Consider the following 22,374-nt stretch of genomic DNA (forward strand, 5'->3'; position numbering starts at 1 on the left):
ATTCTTAGCTTGCCTCCTGGTTACTCACCAAACCCTTTAAATACTGTCAGAACCATGTAACTTGATTCTTATCTGTGTAATTATTAAAATAAGTAACTCTTTGACCCTCGTGTTTTACCTTCTTACAGGCTGTTTCTTTTTGTTAAGGTCAAAAGATTAAAGCATATTTCTGATAAACTCTTAATTTAAAACCAAACAGAGATGACAAAGCTTTTTATTCTCTCGCTTTACATTTGCAGGATAATAAATAACATCCAGGGTCAAATTTCAGTGAATAAATTTTAATTTTGGAGACTTTGCTAAACATGACAGGCTGTTAGTGAAGAGCAGTAGGACCACCACCACCGTCGAATGATGCACAGAAGACAAACGGTGTGCTCGTCCGTGTGAACGTCAGATGTCATGAGAAGCTGTTTAATGTTCAGGTTGCAGATTTTCATCGCTCCACACAAACACGTTTTTAAAATGTTTGTTTTTACACTTAGAGCCTAGCATGAAGCTTCTCAAGATCCTCGGCGGCAGACGGCCGTATCCTGCTCTCAGCCCGACCAGGACTGCCCTCGCGTCGCTTTTAAACCAGGCCCGGGTGTCCGTTTTACTCGAAGCACTTCACGATTGGCTCGTGTCCCGTCTCCTTGAGGAAGCACAGCAGGTCGTCCGGTCTGAGCCCCATGATGGCAGCGTTGGTCATCGGGTGGAAGTAGACCATCTTGTGGCCTCCTTCCACCAGGTCCCGGTCCAAGACTAACTTCACGCTGTGACCCTGATTGAAGAGCAGTGCAAGAGCCGTCGCACAGCCCTGACCCACCTGAAGGAGAGGGGAGGAGGAGTCTAAAGCTGTGACCTGTGAATCCAGCTCAATAATTGGCCCTCCCCGTTTTGATCCTCCCTACCTTCAGCTTTTCCAACATGGCTGCCTCATCTGCGAAGCACAGATTTCCACTCTCAACACCAAGCTTCTTGGCGAGGTCATTAAGGTTCACCTGCAGATGGAACGAGAGGAAGTGAGGTGTTAGTCTTTAGTTTTTAAGTCAGAGGTCATGTGGAGGAGCTGACCTGGCGGTCATGGCGGGCCGACACCAGCCACAGCCCCTTCTTCTTCTTGTCCTTTAGGAACAGGTTCTTGGTGACGGCGCCATTCACGCCCTGCAGGTGAGGCATCATCTCCTCCACCGTGAACACCTGCAGGAGGAGGAAAGTGGGTGAGAGCGGGTTCTTTGTGGAAGCTGGGCATGTAGTACCTCACTGTATTACTAACATCAAAGCCTCCTGCAACTCTTCCTGGTTTCCTACATTAAAACAGCTTCTAAGTTCAGTTCAGTTTATTAAAGTTAACAGTTCTTTTTCCTTATTTGCAGTAGCTGTATCCAGTTCTTCATTTCTTGTTCTGATGATCACTGGACTCATTTTTGGAGTTGTTAGGTTTATCTATTCACAAGGAATATGACCCTGTGAATGATTCCCAAGATAGCTGGGCCAGAGAGTGCAGCAGTTCCCCTAAACAAAAGCCTCTTTTACTTAAACAGATACAGATGTGTTTGCCATAGCATATATCCAGAGATGGGCAGTTACGCGTTAACGCATTACTGTAATCCGATTACTTTTTTCAAGTAACGCGTAAAGTAAGGGATTACTATTGCAAAAACGGTAATTAGATTACCGTTACTTTCCCGTAGGAACTTTGCGTTACTAAAACCGTGATTTTTTGCGAGAAGGTCTTATGACAGTGAAGTAAGCGAGTGTAAAAAAGTAAAAAAAAAAGTAACTAAGTAACTAAGCAATTAATTACTTTTGAAAATAAGTAATCAGTAAAGTAACGGGATTACTTTTTTGGGGAAGTAATCAGTAATTAGTTACTGATTACTTTTTTCAAGTAACTTGACCAACACTGTATATATCAGAGAGAGAAGATACAATCTCTCTTATGACCTTAGGATGTGTGTGAGGTATGCCAGAACACTCAGGAAAAGAAGTGTACGTCCTACCATCTCATGGTACACAGAGTCTTAAAGACCTACTAAGGATGAGACATTCTATCAATATGGAAACGATTATATACCTCTAAGCATATATGATTATATGTTTCTAAGTGCAAATGACGATTTTTCGGTTTCAATCCATTTTTCAGTTTCAATCTGCTGGCACTGTTTTGGCGTCCGGGGGCGCGCTGGGGGGGGGTTTGCATAAATTATAGAGGCCACTAGTGCTGACCAAGCTGCCATCTTTCTCTCTTCCCGTCTTTCAATGGCTGCTTCAATTTCAGCTTGAACCTCCAAACCGCAAGTAAGTAATCATTTTTTGTCATCTTTTCTTGCTGTCCCACTGGGCTGGACATTAGTTTAGTTTTTTTAGCTACATCTGGTGAAGTTGTGGTAAAATGCTGGTATTAGCCTATTCGTCGTAGCAAGCTAGCCTGAAGCTAATATTTGCTCAATTTAGGGACACCCGTGTCTCTTCAGGAGTTGGAGGCCGGTGTTCTAGGAGCGGATCTCAGGATCTCAACAGGCAGTGTTGGGCAGTAACATAATACATGCACCGGCGTTACGTATTTAAAATACAAAATATGAGAATGTATCCGTTACAATTACTGTTCAATAGGTGATATTGAGAATACAGTTAGTTTGTTGAAATAAATGGATTACATGGCGGTATTTACCTGTTTCATATGTTAGGCTATGGTCTCTCTATTTTTGGTAATTCCACACCGGTGGAAACCCAAACAAAACACGCAATAAGAGCCTCTAAAAATTATTATACAAAAATGATTTAATATGAAGGCAATAGCAGAGTGTTACAGGCATCGCCCTAAACAATGTAGCCTCATGGGCAGTGTAGTCCGTGCTGCAGGGAGAATGGACTGCCATACCCGTTATGTGTCTGTGAGCGAGGGAGGGAGAGAAAGGAAAAGTACGAGCTGTTACGGAGCAGAAACGGGAGCTGGAAGCATGTAAATATAATAATAACCACTAAAGCCAAAAAGAGTGCCTGACGAGCCCAGCTGTAAGTAAGCTGTTAAGACTCGACTGTACACCATGTTCATGTTTTCCTCCGAAACAATAAGCAGCCTTTCAACGCCTCTCTCTGTCTCTCGCTAGCAAACTTGACCCAGACAACAAAGTAAAGCTAGTTTTCAGCTACGAGCCTGACACGAACCGGAGGTATTAGCCAGAGGTCCCTTTACTACGGTTCGGAGCCGCTGACCTGTTTTATATACGCGCGGAATAGTTTTATATATGAGATCGCTGCAGCCTTACCTAATGTCCACCTACTGTTACTCATTTATATTAAGATTTTAACATCTAGTTGGTGTTGGTATGGCGAGTAGCCTTCAGTAATAGTAATAAATCACACAGCAATAGTACATTCATGTAGTTGTAAAGTATTCAGAATACATTACTTCTATAATCTTTGGTGAAATACATTTCAAAATTAACCTTCCCAACACTGTCAACAGGTTAGCACCTCATACCACAGTGCAGCAAAGCAGTCTCATGAGCGCTGGGAAGGACAAGCCCAGAGCCCAAAACAGACAGTGCAGGAGATGACAAGGTTAGTAATTTTATGGTGAAAATTATACTTTATCTTGATTGGCAAAAGAAAAGTAAATACAAAATCTGCTTCTCACATTTAGGGCATTTCCAAGATTTTTTTTTTTTCCAAAACTTCAATTTCTTTCATTACAGCTGTCCTGTGCCAGAAGTTCTGTTGACCCACAGTGGGAGGCATCATTTCAGAAACACCAGGAAGATTGAAACTCGTCGCCAGGATCAAGCAGGGCTCGTGATCTTCACCAGCAGCTCCCTCACAAGAAGGATAAACCCAGCATTTCATGAACACTGATGGAGACCTTTGCTTTGTGTAATGTTAGAAGTACTCAGATAATCCTCAGAGGGTCTGGACTTTTACATAATATAATAGAATAGAATTCAACTTTGTTGTCATTGCACATGCACAGGTACAGGGCAACGAAATGCAGTTTGCATCCATCCAGAAGTGCTTTAGCCATGATATAGATATATTACAATATATATTAGCAATAGTATAGATATGTAAGTATATTACAGAAATGGGTCTATTATGGTACGTTACAATGTACACGGTATGAAGTATGTTGTGAATATTCTATAACTATAAGTATGTACAGGCTGTAGTGAGCACAAACTATGTACAGGATATAAATATGAAAAACTACAGAAATCTGAGATATGCAGTTATACAGAAATGTGAACTATACAAATTATAAACAGTTGTAGGATTAAAAATCATATGTACAGAATGATTATTTACACAGAACTATACAGTAGTGCAGTTAAGTAATAGCTATAAGCTATAGTAATAGCTTTAAGTCCTGTAGAAAGTTAAATATGTTGTGCTCACTGGTTACTCTGGTATGAATGACTCTGAATTACTTTATGATAAATAACACACTATTGTCAAAAAACAGTGAAAGAATTCCAGATCACAAGTTTTTAGTTCAAATACAAGTAACAACCTTTGACTTTAATCAGGTTTTATTTAATTGTGTCAGAGAAAACATCATGTGCTCTTCATGTAGCTGAGTACATTCAGTGTTTAAAACAGAAGTTGTGCAGGTCTGAGATCAGCAGTTTTCTGAAACACCAAACTGAGGTACTGTTAATGCTGATGTATAGTGACACAGTTACAGGGGTGATTGATCCTTGTGACTTTTTGTCTTTAAATTGATCAATAAAACAGCTGCAGCTTTCACTGACAGCACATGTGGTACTTTAACCTTTGTACTGTTTTCTTCAGTTAATTTTGGAGTTACTACAAAGATTGAAGATATAGGATGATCTGTCTGCTGTCACTGGGTGGTGCTGAGGTCTGAATCTGAGGACAGCTCCTGTAACCACAAACAGAACAGAATCATCACAAACTGAAATATAAAGTTTATCTCTCAAATCTGAAATACAGCTGATCCTACTCGGGATCTGAAGTTGTTCAGTCCTACAGTTCTGCCGACAGCTGTTTATTTTTTTATTTGTTTTAAAGGCTTTACTAACACATTTTCTAATATCATGTTTACCTTTGAGTTGTTGATGCTTTATAAATGGACATCTGCAAAGATGAGATGATGGAGCAGGTTTCAGTCGAGGTTCAGTCTGCTGCTGCATCCTGGTCACAACATACAGAGGTGTTATCAGCTCAGTATTGAACAAGAAATATTAATATGTTTCAAATTATTTGTCCTAAAGGATGCAAGCTGTACAGAGTACTGCACATGTGACTTTGTGAACATAATTCATTAAAAATAATTTGGACAGTTTTTTAACCTGAATATTTGTAACAAACTCAAAAAAAAAAAAAAAAAAAAAAAGCTAAAAAAAATAATCAGGGGAAAAATGTTACATTTTAACTTAAGCTGACAAGCGGAAGTAGTTGGTTTCAGTACATAAGTATCGGGCTTTGCTATTTAATCTGTAGCTATTGACTAATGAGGGGAATTTAAAAGTTGGCTTTAATGTCCTTCCACATGTGGAAAGCGACAGAAAACAAGCAGAGTGAAGCTGACCCCCCACCCACTTGAAACGTAAAGGCAAACAGGCGGAGCGGTTAGTGCTACGTTTGTGCAGATTTGTGCAGGTAAAATTAGCGTTTGTGCTGCTACGGTTTCCGAGATATTAAACTTTATTTTATAGGTCATTCAAAGGTCACCATCCCCCCAGACTGCTCCAAAACGGGCCAAAATGGTCTACTTTTTTAGTGCTACGTTTGTGCAGATTTGTGCAGGTAAAATTAGCGTTTGTGCTGCTTCTGTTTCCGAGATATTAATGAAAATGAAAAGGTCAACCAGCCCCCCCACATTACCCAAATCCAACAAAAGTGGTATCAAACGTTTGTGCTGGTTTGTGCTGCAGAAATTTTCGTTTGTGCTGCTATCATTTTAAAGATATTAATAAAAATTTCTAGAGGTCATCAGAGGTCAACCAGCCCCCCCACATTAATTAAATCAAACAAAATGGGTGTCAATCAACTGTGCCACGTTTGTGCTGGTTTGTGCTGCTAAAATTTTCGTTTGTGCTGCTTCTGTTTTAAAGATATTAATGAAAATGTAAAGGTCAAAAGGTCAACCAGCCCCCCCACATTACCCAAATCCAACAAAAGTGGTATCAAACGTTTGTGCTACGTTTGTGCTGGTTTGTGCTGCAGAAATTTGTTTGTGCCGTTATTATTTTAAAGATATTAACAAAAATTTCTAGAGGTCATCAGAGGTCAACCAGCCCCCCCACATTAATTAAATCAAACAAAATGGGTGTCAATCAACTGTGCTACGTTTGTGCTGATTTGTGCAGGTAAAATTAGCGTTTGTAATGTAAAGGTCAAAAGGTCAACCAGCCCCCCCACATTACCCAAATCCAACAAAAGTGGTATCAAACGTTTGTGCTGGTTTGTGCTGCAGAAATTTGTTTGTGCCGTTATTATTTTAAAGATATTAACAAAAATTTCTAGAGGTCAACCAGCCCCCCCATATTAATGGAATCAAACAAAATTGATGTCAAACGTTTGTGCTGGTTTGTGCTGCAAAAATGCTTGTTTGTGCTGCTAACATTTTAAAATGTTTAATAAAATAACGTCTTGATGCGTGCTTAATCATCCAGGTAAGTAAATCCCAAAAGGTTGATTCTGTTCATCTGGACATTTTCAGTTGGAGAAACGTTTCGTCACTCATCCAAGTGACGACTTCAGTCTCAGCTGACTGCAGGTTTCCCCAACCATATAAACAGTACATTTGCATAGTGAAGGAAACTAGCGCCACTGAATGAACAATGTGCCGGGGGGTTAATTCCATGATTGTTAGTATGCAAATTCTTATGACCATTGATCAATGACAACTAATCAAAGCCTATTGATCAATGGCCATGAGTACCATTCACAGAAAGTGGGGAATGGCTACAATCACAGCATTGTAGGATGGCGAAAGATGTACCCTTGGGCCCCCCTTCTCGATTCAGAGATGGTCAGCATCCTGACAGCCCAATGGACGAAGCCGTCTCTCAGTCTGCTGGTTCTGGCCCGGAGGCTCTTCAGTATCCTTCCTGATGGCAGCAAACTGAAGACGCTGTTGAAGGGATGAGTGGAGTCACCTGTAATGGAGACGACCTTCCAGATGAGGCAGGTGCAGTAGATCTCCTGGGGAGGGAGGCAAGAGAGGTCCCCACAATGCTCTCAGCTGCTCTCACTACCCGTTGTCATTTTTTCCTGCAGAACCCAATGCAGGAGTCATACCACACAGTGATGCAGCTGGTGAGGATACTCTCAACTGTGCCTCTGTAAAAGGTGCTCATAATGGGGGTTGGATCTCTTGTGCTTCTCAGTTTGCAGAGGAAGTAGAGTCGCTGTTGGTCTTCTCCACATTCAGGGACAGGTTGTTGTTGCTGTACCACTCTGGCAGATGGTTAACTTCACCCCTATAGTAGATCTCGTCGTGGGTCAGCAGAGTGAAGAGAAGGGAGCTCAACACACATCCTTGGGGAGCCCCCGTATTCCGTGTTCTTGGGCTGGAGGTGTTGCTGTTGACCCGTACTGTCTGCTGTCTTCCTGTCAAGAAATCTAGCAGCCCGTTATACAGCAAGGTGCTGATCCCCAGCAGATCCAGTTTGTGAATGAGTTGCTGGGGAATGATGGTGTTGAATGCTGAACTGAAGTCTATGAACAGCACTCTGACATATGAGTCTCTAGTGTTCAGATGTGTGAGGGCTGAGTGAGGGGCAGTTGAAATTCCATCATCGGTTGAGCGTTTTGACCGGTATGCGAACTGAAATGGATCCAGGTTGGGGGAAAGTGATAATTTGATTTGATGCATGACTAACCGTTCAAAGCACTTAACTTAATAATGATGGAGGTGAGTTTGACAGGACGGTAGTCCTTAAAGCAGGAGATAGATGACTTCTTGGGTTCAGTAATGATGGTGGAGGGATCTCCACACACTGTCTGGGGATTGTGTCACCACGGTCTGTAGAGTGGGCTTGTAGTCTGTGATGGTTTGTATTCCTTGCCACTGCCTCCAAGTATCTCTGCTGTCGCTGAAGCTTTGCTGTAACTGATGCCACGTGACAGGTTTGCCCTTGCTGTTCTTAGACTCACCTAATTCCGGCTCTGAAGGCTTGCATTTTTCAACTTTAGGAGCATTTAAACCTGACCTGTGAGCCATGGTTTCTGATTGGCCCAGACAGTGATAGTCCTGGTCTCTGTGACATCATCGATGCATTTTGGGATGTAGGCAGTGACAGTTTCTGTATATTCCTGAAAGTCTGTGGTGTTGTCGTGTGTGGCGGCCTGTGGTGGAAAAGCAGTCCCTCTGAGGACCCTTCTGGCCACACCTGTACCTGCTTACGAACTGGTTTGTTGACTTTGAGCAGGGGCCTGTGGGAACCCATGGCACACCTAGATTTCTGCCTGTACTGACCCTTATGCAAAATAAGTGGAATTAAGACACAGTTCCAAATGCAAACACAACTGATCAGTGCTGAGAGTGGTCCTGTTGCTGAGGTTGGGATGATCCTGTAATCTCTTAAGAACGACCTCCAACGCTTCTATGACTGGGATGCAAGTGAAGACAGATGTAACATCTCTCTCTCACTGTACATGTACTGTTTATAAAATTAGGGAAAAATAACCTGCACAAACAAAATAATTTGCAGGACAAATGTTTGACATCAATTTTGTTCGATTTGAAGAAGGTAGGGGGGGCAACTTCACTCACGGGTGTTTATAAGGTTGGGGAAACCTGCAGTCAGCTGAGACTGAAGTCGTCACTTGGATGAGTGACGAAACGTTTCTCCAACTGAAAATGTCCAGATGAACAGAATCAACCTTTTGGGATTTACTTACCTGGATGATTAAGCACGCATCAAGACGTTATTTTATTAAACATTTTAAAATGTTAGCAGCACAAACAAGCATTTTTGCAGCACAAACCAGCACAAACGTTTGACATCAATTTTGTTTGATTCCATTAATATGGGGCTGGTTGACCTCTAGAAATTTTTGTTAATATCTTTAAAATAATAACGGCACAAACAAAAATTTCTGCAGCACAAACCAGCACAAACGTAGCACAAACGTTTGATACCACTTTTGTTGGATTTGGGTAATGTGGGGGGGCTGGTTGACCTTTTGACCTTTACATTACAAACGCTAATTTTACCTGCACAAATCAGCACAAACGTAGCACTAAAAAAGTAGACCATTTTGGTTTGTTTTGGAGCAGTCTGGGGGGATGGTGACCTTTGAATGACCTATAAAATAAAGTTTAATATCTCGGAAACCGTAACAGCACAAACGCTAATTTTACCTGCACAAATCTGCACAAACGTAGGACTAACCGCTCCGCCTGTTTGCCTTTACGTTTCAAGTGGGTGGGGGGTCAGCTTCACTCTGCTCAGAAAACATGCTGCTGTTTGCACATATTTAATAATCAGCTCTGCACAGGAGCAGAAGCAGAGTCCAGCCCGTTGCTCTTACAGTATAATACTCATAATAAAAGTACAGTAACCGTGGTTAGTCACCAAGCAGCCCGGTGCGTTTCTCTTGATTTCTTTAGTCAAGGTAAATTCATTCACCTGCACGGGTTAGCTAAACGAACTTTACAAAACATGTTTCCCCGACAGCCGAGTGCTCATTTTAGCTAGCTAGGTCCTTAGGTAGCTAGCTAAGGACCTAAATTACGGATTAGCTTACAAACACATTTAACTTACCAAAAATAATGCGGTGGGGCCTCAGGTCCTCCTGTCCGGTAGTCCAATTTACTGAAGAACACCTCAGGCTGTCACTTTGAAATAGTCGGTAATGTAAACGCTGGACCTCTCAGCATCTGCCATTCCCGAACAGACACGTGCGAGTTTGTCCGTGACCGCAGCCGCGTCGTCAGTGTTTTCTCCAGTCATTGGTCAGCATTATAATATATGCAAATACATGCGGGTCGGAATCCCCGCCCCCCAGCGCGCCCCCGTACGCCAAAACAGTGCCACCAGAGTGAAACTGAAAAATGGTTTGAAACCGAAAAAAAAAATTGTAAGCGAAAACAAAAAAATTACAGTTTCAATTAATTGTTTTTCACTATCAATTTTTTTTCGGTTTCAATACAAGATTTTTCAGTACATTTATTTCAGTTACAATATTTTTTTTCGGTTTCAATCCATTTTTCGGTTTCGTTTCAAGGTGGCATCGTTCTGATTCCACAGACCTCAAGCCTCACTGACAGCAGATAAAGAGTTGCACCAGCAGGGGGCAGCATGATCCTAAGCTGTTCTTAGCTCTGAAGGCTGGAGGTTCAGAGATAACTCCAAATATTTATTCCTCATAAACTTGCACAAAATGGGAAAACCTACAGAACTTCTTTTTTCTTTTCATTAAGGTGTGTTAGGTCTGCACTCGCAGGCCCCGCTGGTTCAGAGACTTATCACCGTGAACGAAGCAAGATAGTTAAAGGTCAGCCTATTTTTAATTGCAAGCTGCAAGCTCTGCACCCAACCTCAGATGACTCCAGCTCTGGCCTCTGCTTACAGTCTTTTTATTGAAATGCATACATTTACACAGTTTTAACTTTTAACAGTCATTAAAACTAGAAAAGTGCTGTGTAAGGCTACGTCCACATTGTTTTCTCTCCGTTTTGGCCTCCCGTCCACATTGGGATGGCGTTTTCCCCAAGGAAAAAAACAGCATTTTGAAAATGCTCTCAAAAACGAATAAATTTGAAGACGGTGCATTTGCGTCACAGTGTGGACAGTGAAAACGGAGACTTTCGAAAACAATGACACATTTTAGTCATGTGATGCAGTCATGTGACCAATTTAACAAAGATAGCGGAGGGCATTATACAGCAGTTGTTTTGTCTGCTCTCAATTTTCACATCCCTATTAAAGATTAATATCAGTTTGCACATGCTCCAGATAGCTTTTCTTCAAACCTTTTACTGTTGTGTTACTCGCAGCAGCAACTCCACCTCATTGTTAGTCCATTTAAAAAATGTGTTGCTTTTCCTCAACATTTTGCCGCAATGTTTCAATGAGCCGGTGTTGTGCCAAAAAGTGATTGTCTGCCAAAAACTGATTTCCGGTATTTGCCAAAAACTGATTGCTCGTATTTAAACTGCTATAAGTAACTTGTTGGGCTATAATATGTGAAACATATGTCAAATGCATCCCTCATGGATGACATAAAGTCATCTTGAGCCACAAACAACATTCGTGTAACAAGGTAGAAGCCGCAATCAGTTTTTGGCAGTGACTTTATACAGTTAAAAAAATCTCATTAACATTATAAATGTCTTTTGTAAGAGTAAGTTGGCCAAGAGGACAGCAGACATGGCAGCAAATATTACAATATTTCTGTAAAAATATTTTAAGTGGGGATAAAGGACCGGATTGGTTATAATGTAAGTACAATAGCAGAGAGTTGTAAAGATACTTGAAAAACAGATATTGTTTTAATTCTCTATATAACCCCTTTGTAAACCCTGTTCACCGAAGTCTCTTTACGAACATACGTAAAGATATTACACATAAAAAATACACAGAAACATTGGAAATCAGTTTTTGGCAGACAATCACTTTTTGGCACAACACCGGAAAGTAAATAAACAGCAGACAGAAATTAGGCCGAATCTTCTTGCATTTCACGCATGCACACTACTGGAACGTAAGCGTTTTAGGCCGTTTCAATGTGGACGCACAACTCTGTGAAAACGACTGAAAACGATAGTGTAAACGCGGAGCGTTTTCAGACAAAAACGCCGTTTTCAAATCTATCCAGGCTAGTTTGGACATAGCTTAAATCTCACTCTGTGGTATCTCTTGTGAAACTGATGAGTTATTTGAAGACATCCTGAGCTTCTGTCTCTTAAAAGGTTTCCAGAGTGTGAAAAGGGAAAACACCCACTGCTAAGTGGCTGTGATCTGTGTATAGTAGTTACCCATTAAAAAATAATTGTAATAAATAAATACAAATAAACAGGTGTAAATGCGGCTGAAGCAACATTGTGCTTTTACTTTTTTTTTGCATTTTCTTCCTCTTCTTCTGTAAAGTATAAAGTACAAACTACAAACAGAGATATAATCTGAGAGAGGGGGAAAGACTTCCTCTTGCCTCACGCCCACTTCTGGTTAACGACACTATTTCTGTTTAGCTTGAGCTTGCTCACGTCATGTGGGTGAATTTATCAGCAAACCACAATTTCATGTTAAAAAAAATCTGCATTAGTGTAATGAAATACTTTATTTTAAATATTTTCTTAATTGTTTATAAAGTTGAGCGTCTCAGATGCTTTGGAGCCGATCAAAGCTGTTTTAGGATGAGACGTGGGATACACCCTGGAGAGATGAAAATTGAAATAAATATAAAAGAGTATAAACACGTCATGCTGTGGTCAGATCTTGTTAAAGAGTGTTAGTTCTGTTGAAAAGGAAGGAAGCAGAGAGAAGGAGTAAAAAAAAACCTCTTTGTTTCCTTCACAGCTCTTTGGTATCTGCTGTGCTGCTGCTTCACTCTCTCTCTTTACAGAAAGTTGTAGAAGTTTTCAGACGTGTCACTGCTGGATGTGAGGATGGGAGCCACTTTGCTCTGTGAGCTGGGCCTATTCTGTGAGTACATCACTGACTCCTATTGTTTGATTCATACTGATCCATAAACATGTTTTAGTAAGAAGAACAGAGCATCAGTCATTTGTACTATTTCAGGTCATGTGATCAGACGACTCTCATGTTTGTTACCAACATGTTTGTTTGTAGACTGGATTAGATTTTAGTGCACTGACTCAGATAAGAGTGGAGCTGGTTTAGTTTATCTAAGAAAGGTTTGTTTCTCCATCAGCGAATTGAATTGAATATTAATTTTACATCTTAATACAAAATGTCACAAATCTTAGTAGACACCAGTAAAACTCCAAGTGTTTTATTTATGATTCAATAAAAGGACTAGAAGTTACAATCCCTGATTATGCATTCATTCAAATGGAGAAAGTCTTGAGGGATGGCAGCCTGGAAACTTTACCAGAGAGACACATCATTGTATGCCTCAACTTAACAGGGTGTTTCAGTCTTTTATCAAAAGCTATTTTGCCATTTTTTAGATTCTTTTTACCTTCCTTGGTTAGGGTTAGGGATTAGAGATCTGAGCTAGATTATAAAATAAAATTTTGTGACATCAGTAGTGGACCTTGGATTCATCGGGTGTTTCGGCCATTATCACTAGACACCCTCATCCAAGGAAGGCCTGCCAGGGTTGATCAGGCCCTGGGGTGTGTTACTGGTTTATGTTATATTGTTGTTTCTCTTCTATTTTCTTCTGTTTATTTTTCTACATTTTATTTTCTTCCATCAATTCACTGTAAAACAAGAAGTAATACTTACCTCTTTAATATTTATGGAGCCTCACTTCTTCAAAGGGATAGAAAAAGTGATAGAGAGAAGTAAGACTAAAGAGAAAAGATAGGAGAGAGGAGAGACAGAAGGGAGGCACCTGATCTGGCATCCCACACCTCCCCGCCGGATAGGGCTGTACACTCTTACCTCCCCACTGCCTCTCAGAAAATGAAAAAAGAAAAAGAACAGAGGGGAGAAGAGTGGCATTTTTTTTCTTTTTCTTTTCTTTTGTCGTTCTTTGGTTAGGTTTCACTACCATGAGGTTAACTTCACAGCTGGGTTGGTTGGTGTTGGGTTTTCTACCCTTTTGATGCTCTCTCTGCTCTCCGCCATGGGTTGATCAGTTCTGGGCATGTGTCTACGATATTTGAGTTTCTACAGAGCTTGGAAAGAAGACAACTTGAAGTTTTGTGGAGATGTTTCACCTCTCAACCGAGAAGTTTTTACAGTTCTAAAACCAAAACATGGGGAATGCAGCTATTTAAACTCTAGTCATGGCATCCCTTACAGTCTGCCACCTACAATGCATTTTTGAGATCCCTTCCGAGGAGCCTGAATCCCTACTCCCATCTAGCATCAGGTGTTGTCAGTAGGCCACATAATAGGGTGAAGCAAGGCCTCAAAATAATTTTGAAACCTCTCAGGTCTTTGGTAGCCTTGAGGGCTGAAAATAGACCAGTTCTCCCATCTCTGTCTGCGTGTTATTGTGACTTCCTACCCTCATTATCAAGTACATTTCTTGACACAGAAACATACACACCAGACTTGTCAGCCTCTCACTCTCACTCACACACACACACAGAACACACACACACCACAGTAATATATAGATAGATATATAGATAGATAGAATGTTATAGCTGAAATAAAACTAATAGGTATGAAGAAAATATAAACAAATAAACATGAACCAGGGGAGCTTGGAGAAAATTTATAGCTGTGTTTGACAGAAAATTATTCAGATCGTATTTCTCATTGCAAAGACTTGTCAGATAGGACAAGATTTTTAAAAAAAGAAAGAAAAGTAAAAACCTCCAGTGACAATGACCCACACTGTTATTCACACCTTGGCTCATGTGATGAGGCACAGGATCAATATTGAGTTAACGGTCTTCTTAAGGGATTCCACCACTAGGGTTTAAATACCTGGGATTCTCCACCATTTGGTTTTAGAACTGAAGAAGCTTCTTGGAAAAGATATGAAACACCTTCAGGAATCCTAAAGAAGTCCAGTCACTTTCTCACCGAGCTCCTTAGACACTCAAGTATGACATAAACACACTAACATGATCTGTATGATTGACAACCTACACACACATTTTGGTTGTCTTTTATTTGATAATGTCTGACATTTTTTTCTTTATTGTAGTGCTCTGTACGCTACTCTGCACTGGACATGCTCAAGGTGACTGAAAAGTTTTACTTTTCTTGTTTCTTTCTTTTTTATTTATTCAGTAAAGATTCATCTTAACTGCGTTATCAGTCTTAAGCACTTCACATTGTTGTTTTTATTTCATTGTTCATCACTAATTTATAATTTTATGAATATAAACACAGTTTGTGTTTTGAATAGTAAAATATATATATGAACAATATATGAACAGTGTCTGTGTATGCATCTGTGACATACTGTCACAGATGCATAAAAGTGTTTGTTAACTTTGTGGTTGTGTTGGATTCTAGATGCTGTGTTAACTATTGAACCCAGCTCGTCCAGTTTTTTCATTGGAGAGTTTGTTACCTTCAAATGTGACATGAATGAAGGAGAAGACACTGACTGGTATTACGAAATCAAGAAGGACGGTCGAGAATTTGTGCCCTACAACACAGACAAAGACTACAGATTTGAAATTATATCTACACGTGACAGTGGTGAATATCAGTGCTCTGGTAGCTGGGTGAGGTCACATCATATAAAGAACAGTAGTACTGTCTCTATAACTGTATTAGGTAAGTCTTCAGTGACCGACAGCACAAATATATGATCCCTGTTCAAATACTCAACTGAATTATAAAATAGAGAACATTTAATTAAATTTGTCACTGAAATTTGAACTTTAACCAAGATCACTGTACCTGTTACTTCGTTCACAGTAAAGTCAGTGCTACAATACTGACAGACCCTGAAATTTATCATTAGCAGGTGTGTGAGTTTTAACAAAAGCAATTATGGATGAAATTCAATTTAATTACATTTCTAAAGGAAAATAAGAAACATCAAAAGCTTCATGAAGTTTGAAGTGAAGATGTTTCTGTTATCTAAACCAAAACATGAGGAAGAGACATTTAAAGCATCATTATGTTTCCTTCAACAGAGAATAGACAAACATTTATGCTGTGGCTATTTAGAGATCAACTAATAAAAATATAAACTTTATTGTTTTTCAGTGTTCATATGTTGTTATAACGAATCACAGATATTTATTTATTTTTCTTCCTCTATCATAACAGCAGATAAACCCAGGGCCACACTGACAACAGGAACAACAATCATACCAGTAGGGGGCAGTGTGACACTGACCTGCTCTGTGCAGAGCTCTGATGGATGGAAATATGAGTGGTTCAGACGAACCCAAACAACCTCTGAAGTTCAAATCAGAGATCAACAAAACAGAGATATCAGAGTATCTGAAGGAGGAAACTACAGCTGCAGAGGAACAAGAGGATACCCAGTTTACTACACTGATAGAAGTGATGATGCCACCATTGAGAAAACCAGTGAGTTCAGTCATTTAGTTTGAAATATATATTCATTGTGTGTGTGTGTATGTATGTATCTATCTATCTATCTATCTATCTATCTATCTATCTATCTATCTATCTATCTATCTATCTATCTATCTATCTATCTATCTATCTATCTATCTATCTATCTATCTATCTATCTATCTATCTATCTATCTATCTATCTATCTATCTATCTATCTATCTATATTTAACAAGAAGCAATGATCAAGAAAAAACATCAAAAATAATGCTACTCTGTGACTGTGATTATTGTTACCATCCTCAGCACCCCCAGTCACCTGCAGACAGCTACAACAGGAGGCTAGCATATTAAGATAATAAAACACCCTAAAGAGTGGCCAGTTTATTAAGGACTCACAGACAAATCAGTTTCAGTTTGGGATGGGGATAAAGTGGCAGGAGTGAAACTGAGCAGTACAACATTTTTGAGTGGCAGTTAGTACAGTATTGCATGGAATAAGGGTTTTTATTTTTAAGAAAATACTAATAAAAATGAGGTGACCAGTGCAGAGTATGTACCTGTGAAATTGTAGGACAGTTTCTCTCTCCTGTTGAGTGTGTTGTGTGTGTTTAAGTGTTGTGGTTGAGGTGTCGAATGGCTTGGTGGTAAAAACAGTTTTTAAGTCTTGTAGTCTGAGCAGACAGACTCCTGTAACACCTGTCAGATGGTAACAAGGAACAGCTTTGTGAGGATTGACCATCTCACATCTTCTGTTTTGAGTGTTAGAGTTACAGCCTCACTGTCTTCCTGAGGGAAGAGGATCTGCTTTTTGTTGTCTGCATCAAAACGAGCGTAGAAGTTGTTAAGCTCGTCTGTGAGAGATGCGGTGAGCTGAACACTGCCTGTGTTTTCGTTCTTGTTGTCAGTGATGCAGCGCAGTCCATTCCACAGTCGCCTGGCGTCAAATCTAGTGTGATATTCGATTATTACTGTACACAGAAGCTGAGCTCATTTACAGTGGCTTGCAAAAGTATTTGGCTGAACTTTTCCACATTTTGTCACATTACAGCCACAAACATGAATCAATTTTATTGGAATTCCACATGAAAGACCAATACAAAGTGGTGTACACGTGAGAAGTGGAACAAAAATCATACATGATTCCAAACATTTTTTACAAATAAATACCTGAAAAGTGGGGTGTGCGTAATTATTCAGCCCCTGAGTCAATACTTTGTAGAACCACCTTTTGCTGCAATTACAGCTGCCAGTCTTTTACGGTATGTCTCTACCAGCTTTGCACATCTAGAGACTGAAATTCCTGCCCATTCTTTGAAAAACAGCTCCAGCTCAGTCAGATTAGATGGACAGCGTTTGTGAACAGCAGTTTTCAGATCTTGCCACAGATTCTCGATTGGATTTAGATCTGGACTTTGACTGGGCCATTCTAACACATGGATATGTTTTGTTTTAAACCGTTCCATTGTTGCCCTGGCTTTATGTTTAGGGTCGTTGTGCTGCTGGAAGGTGAACCTCCGCCCCAGTCTCAAGTCTTTTGCAGACTCCAAGAGGTTTTCTTCCAAGATTGCCCTGTATTTGGCTCCATCCATCTTCCCATCAACTCTGACCAGCTTCCCTGTCCCTGCTGAAGAGAAGCACCCCCAGAGAATGATGCTGCCACCACCATATTTGACAGTGGGGATGGTGTGTTCAGAGTGATGTGCAGTGTTAGTTTTCCGCCACACATAGCGTTTTGCATTTTGGCCAAAAAGTTCAATTTTGGTCTCATCTGACCAGAGCACCTTCTTCCACCATGAGTGTTGCCAACTCCTCAGTAAGGAAAATCGCTAAGTCACTAGCTGTCACTAATTGGTCATGATAATGTAATTGTAACCTATGCTGTTGGACAGAGAAATAACATCGTGGAAGAGAGATAAAGTCAGTAAAAAACGTCTTAGATGCATTTATAATTAATTTCTTTTGGCAATTATTGTTTTTTTAATGTCACAATTCCAACCCTGCTCCTTTATCCTTTATCCCGTCTCGTTTGCAGTTTGCCACAAGCCACAAGCCACACAGCAAACATGTGGAAGAAGGTGCTCTGGTCAGATGAGACCAAAATTGAACTTTTTGGCCAAAATGCAAAACGCTATGTGTGGCGGAAAACTAACACTGCACATCACTCTGAACACACCATCCCCACTGTCAAATATGGTGGTGGCAGCATCATGCTCTGGGGGTGCTTCTCTTCAGCAGGGACAGGAAGCTGGTCAGAGTTGATGGGAAGATGGATGGAGCCAAATACAGGGTAATCTTGGAAGAAAACCTCTTGGAGTCTGCAAAAGACTTGAGACTGGGGCGGAGGTTCACCTTCCAGCAGGACAATGACCCTAAACATAAAGCCAGGGCAACAAAACAGGGCAGGGCAATCTGAAAACTGCTGTTCACAAACGCTGTCCATCTAATCTGACTGAGCTGGAGCTGTTTTGCAAAGAAGAATGGGCAAGGATTTCAGTCGCTAGATGTGGAAAGCTGGTAGAGACATACCCTAAAAGACTGGCAGCTGTAATTGCAGCAAAAGGTGGTTCTACAAAGTGTTGACTCAGGGGACTGAATAATTACGCACACCCAACTTTGCAGTTATTTATTTGTAAAACTTTGTATTGGTCTTTCACGCGGAATTCCAATAAAATTGATTCCTGTTTGTGGCTGTAATGTGACAAAATGTGGAAAAGTTCAAAGGGGGCGAATACTTTTGCAAGCCACTATATGTCCCATTTCCCATCCCAAAATAAATTATAAAGAAGCCATATAAGGTATCAGACCTGAAATACAAGATAAATATACAAAAGTGACACTGGGCAGGTAAAATAATAATGCAAAAATACTAAAAACAGAGAACACAACACAAACATAAATCACTTGACAAACCTAAAAGGAACCATGACTGTTATTTACAGCAAGTGGTGCCAGTGTTTAAAAGGTTGTCAAGTGTGCCAAATTCAGTGAAGAGGTTATATAATATTGTTATATATTTAAATTGGAGTTTACTTTTAAGACTTAACTCTGACTTTGTGCAATTCGGTTACGTTTAATAACATAACAGTTCATTTTCCTTATTTGCAATAGCTGTGCCGAGTTCTCCATTTCCGGTTCTGATGATCACTGGACTCATTCCTGGAATCATATTTATTTTCCTCCTGTTCCTGTTCCTGTACAAAAAGGTCTACAGAAAGAAATGTGAGACTTTTTTTTCTTCTGATATTACATATTTTACTCTTTAAAATATTTAAATATGGAGATGCAACATTCCAAAACTGAAAACTGTTCACAATATTATATAAAACATAATAAACTATGTGAACGTTAGTGTCTTATTTTGAATTTTTAATAAAGGTTCTGCCGATGAGCAGAGGGTGAATCAGAATGAAAATCAACAACAAGTCTACTCCTCTCTCATTCATGGTTAGTTTTTTATCTTGTTTAAAATATCCTGATGCTTTTCTCTGCTGCAGCTTTAACACTGTTGAATTAAACAAAACTAAGACAATAACAACATTTAAACATTTACATTTCTAAGTAATAATAAAATTTCCAATTTCAATGTATGTTTGTGCTTACACTGACATGAAAGCTTATCTTAACTTAATATAAATGTTATTGACAAGAATACTTGTGTTTACATTATGTGGTGACTCATTTTCTCTGACTTGTAGGTGATCGTTCTGTCTATGAAACAATCAGAGGCTCTGGAAATACTCAAAATGGTACAGTATCAACTTGAATATATAGATTGTGGAAGCTGGGATTAGAACGTAACAGTGATTATTATTAATATCAATACTAATATTATTATTTTAATCTAATGTTTTTTTTTTATTTAATTAATATTGTAATCACAAGAATGTGATCACACCTATAATAATAATGAACTGCAGAGCTGTTTCATACTGAGAGTATATTTGAATATATTTTACAGAAGTTCAGTGTTGTTCATGAATCCACTGGAAGAGAGCATTCATCTAATGTGCTCATTTAAAGCAGAATGTATCTGGAATTGTGAATTTATTAATTTATCTGTGCTTTACCACCCTTGCTCTATATGAAGCTGGGTGACCTGTGTGCTGTAGGTCCAGTGGCTCCTTCTTGTGGAAGCGATTCTTTCTATCGAAAGTGGGTGAGCTATGAGAAGTGACAGTAGTTTGAGCATCTCCTTTCCTATAACTCAGTGAGTTCCCAAACTTTTTTTTCTAGACCCCCTTTTGTTTTACAAGAAAATCTTCGTTGTCCAGGTGAAGCCAAAGACAAGATATGCTTCATCATATTTTCTATGGCTTGGAAGGAAGTTGGGTGTGATGTGGGTGCAGTGGGTCCGATTCTTTCTACCCAAACTGGGTGAGCTATGAGAAGTGACAATAGTTTGAGTGTCTCCTTTCCTCATAACTGAAGTCTAATTGTCATTCTCAACCATCAGACCTTTGCCACGTCCTATTCCCCCATATTTCCCACCATTCATGGACCATCAAGTTACAATCTATGGGCACAAATATAAAATAAGGTTTTCTGGTAAAGTATTTAGGTATAACATTATAGCTAAACATCTGAAATATGTTTTATAAATGTTTCGCTGATGTTTTGTTTTTATATTATATATGTTTTAACTTCTCTTTGATGTAAAAAAAAAATAATTGAAATATCAGTAGGAATGTTTTGATGACGCAAACATTATTAAATCACGTTCTAAGGGAGGCAAATTTCTAAAAGGTTCATTAATGAGATTTTCATGCAATTACTGTTCCAGTGTTTTCATTTTTAATGTTTGTGATTTTCTCCCTAACATTGTACAATAAGTTGGTTAGTGTCATCATAATTTTTTTTATTAAAACTTTTATATTAAAACTTATTATTATATTAAAACTTATTAAAACTTTTGTATAACATTTCATGTCACAACAGAAAGTTTGGAAGGTGTTATATGTATGTATGTTATATGTATGTATGTATGTTATATGTATGTATGTTATATGTATGTAGTGAAATGTGGCTTTAAATTCAGCTGTTGCTGTGTTACAGTACATACAATGAGAATATTTTTACACATAAGATCTTCTACATTATCCCAAAAGTAATGAAGAATACTTACAGTATTCATACATACTGTATGGATTTGAATGTATCATGCATTTCATGTCTATTTTTTTTCATTCAAATTTACAATGCATTTGCAAATAAAGTGGTAATAAGTATATTGAATTGTTCTGTGCTTCTGGCTCTTTCATGAGGGATAAGTGTGGTTTTTCATTGTATTAGTCAGTGTCAATCTTTGATCATACATGTACAGTAGCAGTGAACAAAGCCATGGTTGCTCAATTTTCTAAGACCACTGATGACTAATTCACTGGTACATCAGATGGAAAAGACGATCAGCCACACTAAATATGTACTTCATTCATGTTTATATCTTTCTGATATCATAGCAGTGTGACAAGGTTAAAATGATGCAGGGGCTTCAGTTAAGTGGCCCCAACACTCAGTGCGGGTCATGCACCATAATATAACTATTTATTAATAACCTTACTAAACTTGTATCAAAAGGGAACAAAGAGTAAGAGAATCATACTAGCTTTAGCTGTAGTAAGAGTGCCCTTACATATGTTTTACACTGCAACCTGAACAGTATATAGACCTTAGGCCTCACTGATAGCAGATAAGAGAGCAGGGAGCATCATGATCCTGATCTGTTCTGTGGACAGCTCTGCAGGCTGTTCAGAGATAACTCCCGATATTTATTCCTCATAATCTTGCACAACATGGGAAAACCTTCAGAATTTCTCTTTCCTTTTTATTTAAGTTGTAATTGATGCTGGTGACAAGCGCATTTAATAGTATTCTATTTTACAGTGCAGTTTTTCAAAAACCTTCCTTCACTGTTTACCAATTTTCAAGTTAAATTTGATCTAATAAAAACACATAATTTTTGCTGTCTGGCTACACTCAACATGGAAATCTTCACCTTCGGCAGTACTAAGTGGCTGAAGAATTGTAAAATATTATTCTGTAGTTAGACAAATATCTACTATGTTACCACCAATTATTTACTATCAGCTAGTAATGGCAAGTGGTGTAGGAATTTTTCAAACTATTCCTTTTTAAAAAAAATGCAATCAAACACTGTGAAAACACGTCACTACACATGATGCATTAATATTACTGCTGTATATGTTTACATTTGAGCTCAGATTAAATACTTTATACTTTATATTCTGTTTAATGTCCAGCATTATATTCTTTAAATCATATGTT

General features: G+C 39.1%; 2 protein-coding genes and 2 long non-coding RNA genes across 6 annotated transcripts; 2 read left to right on the forward strand and 2 right to left on the reverse strand.

Annotated features, from left to right (window-relative positions):
• Positions 1–131: 131 nt before the first annotated feature.
• LOC113014179 (prolyl-tRNA synthetase associated domain-containing protein 1-like) lies at positions 132–1,183 on the reverse strand. Its single transcript, XM_026155541.2, has 3 exons — positions 1,057–1,183; positions 894–983; positions 132–808 (listed from the first exon to the last, which is right to left on the reverse strand). The coding sequence occupies exons 1-3, from the start codon at positions 1,162–1,164 to the stop codon at positions 596–598; spliced, it is 411 nt and encodes a 136-aa protein (XP_026011326.2). The 5' UTR covers positions 1,165–1,183; the 3' UTR covers positions 132–595.
• A 975-nt stretch (positions 1,184–2,158) lies between these two features.
• On the forward strand, positions 2,159–4,752 carry LOC113019217 (uncharacterized). The gene is made up of 3 exons (XR_003271988.2): positions 2,159–2,283; positions 3,455–3,549; positions 3,684–4,752. It is a non-coding gene; the product is annotated as an uncharacterized LOC113019217 (long non-coding RNA).
• LOC113019213 (uncharacterized) lies at positions 4,494–7,381 on the reverse strand. Its single transcript, XR_013906136.1, has 3 exons — positions 6,950–7,381; positions 5,048–5,136; positions 4,494–4,864 (listed from the first exon to the last, which is right to left on the reverse strand). It is a non-coding gene; the product is annotated as an uncharacterized LOC113019213 (long non-coding RNA).
• Positions 7,382–12,518: 5,137 nt separating this feature from the next.
• LOC113019216 (uncharacterized) lies at positions 12,519–21,324 on the forward strand. Of its 3 annotated transcripts, none has more exons than XR_013902623.1 (9): positions 12,519–12,602; positions 14,752–14,787; positions 15,066–15,332; positions 15,834–16,100; positions 19,201–19,311; positions 19,468–19,536; positions 19,788–19,838; positions 20,180–20,466; positions 20,546–21,324. XR_013902623.1 is itself a non-coding variant. In XM_080291377.1 (8 exons), exons 1-8 carry the CDS (start codon positions 12,566–12,568, stop codon positions 20,185–20,187), a joined length of 846 nt encoding a protein of 281 aa, XP_080147503.1. In that variant the 5' UTR covers positions 12,519–12,565; the 3' UTR covers positions 20,188–21,324. The 3 variants fall into 3 exon arrangements, 1 of the variants encoding a protein (XP_080147503.1); XR_013902622.1 differs by having other exon boundaries at positions 20,180–20,244; positions 20,326–21,324; XM_080291377.1 differs by having other exon boundaries at positions 20,180–21,324.
• Positions 21,325–22,374: the final 1,050 nt, after the last annotated feature.

The sequence above is a fragment of the Astatotilapia calliptera genome, chromosome 3 (assembly GCF_964374335.1).
Source record: "Astatotilapia calliptera chromosome 3, fAstCal68.1, whole genome shotgun sequence".
Classification (NCBI taxonomy): Eukaryota; Metazoa; Chordata; class Actinopteri; order Cichliformes; family Cichlidae; genus Astatotilapia; species Astatotilapia calliptera.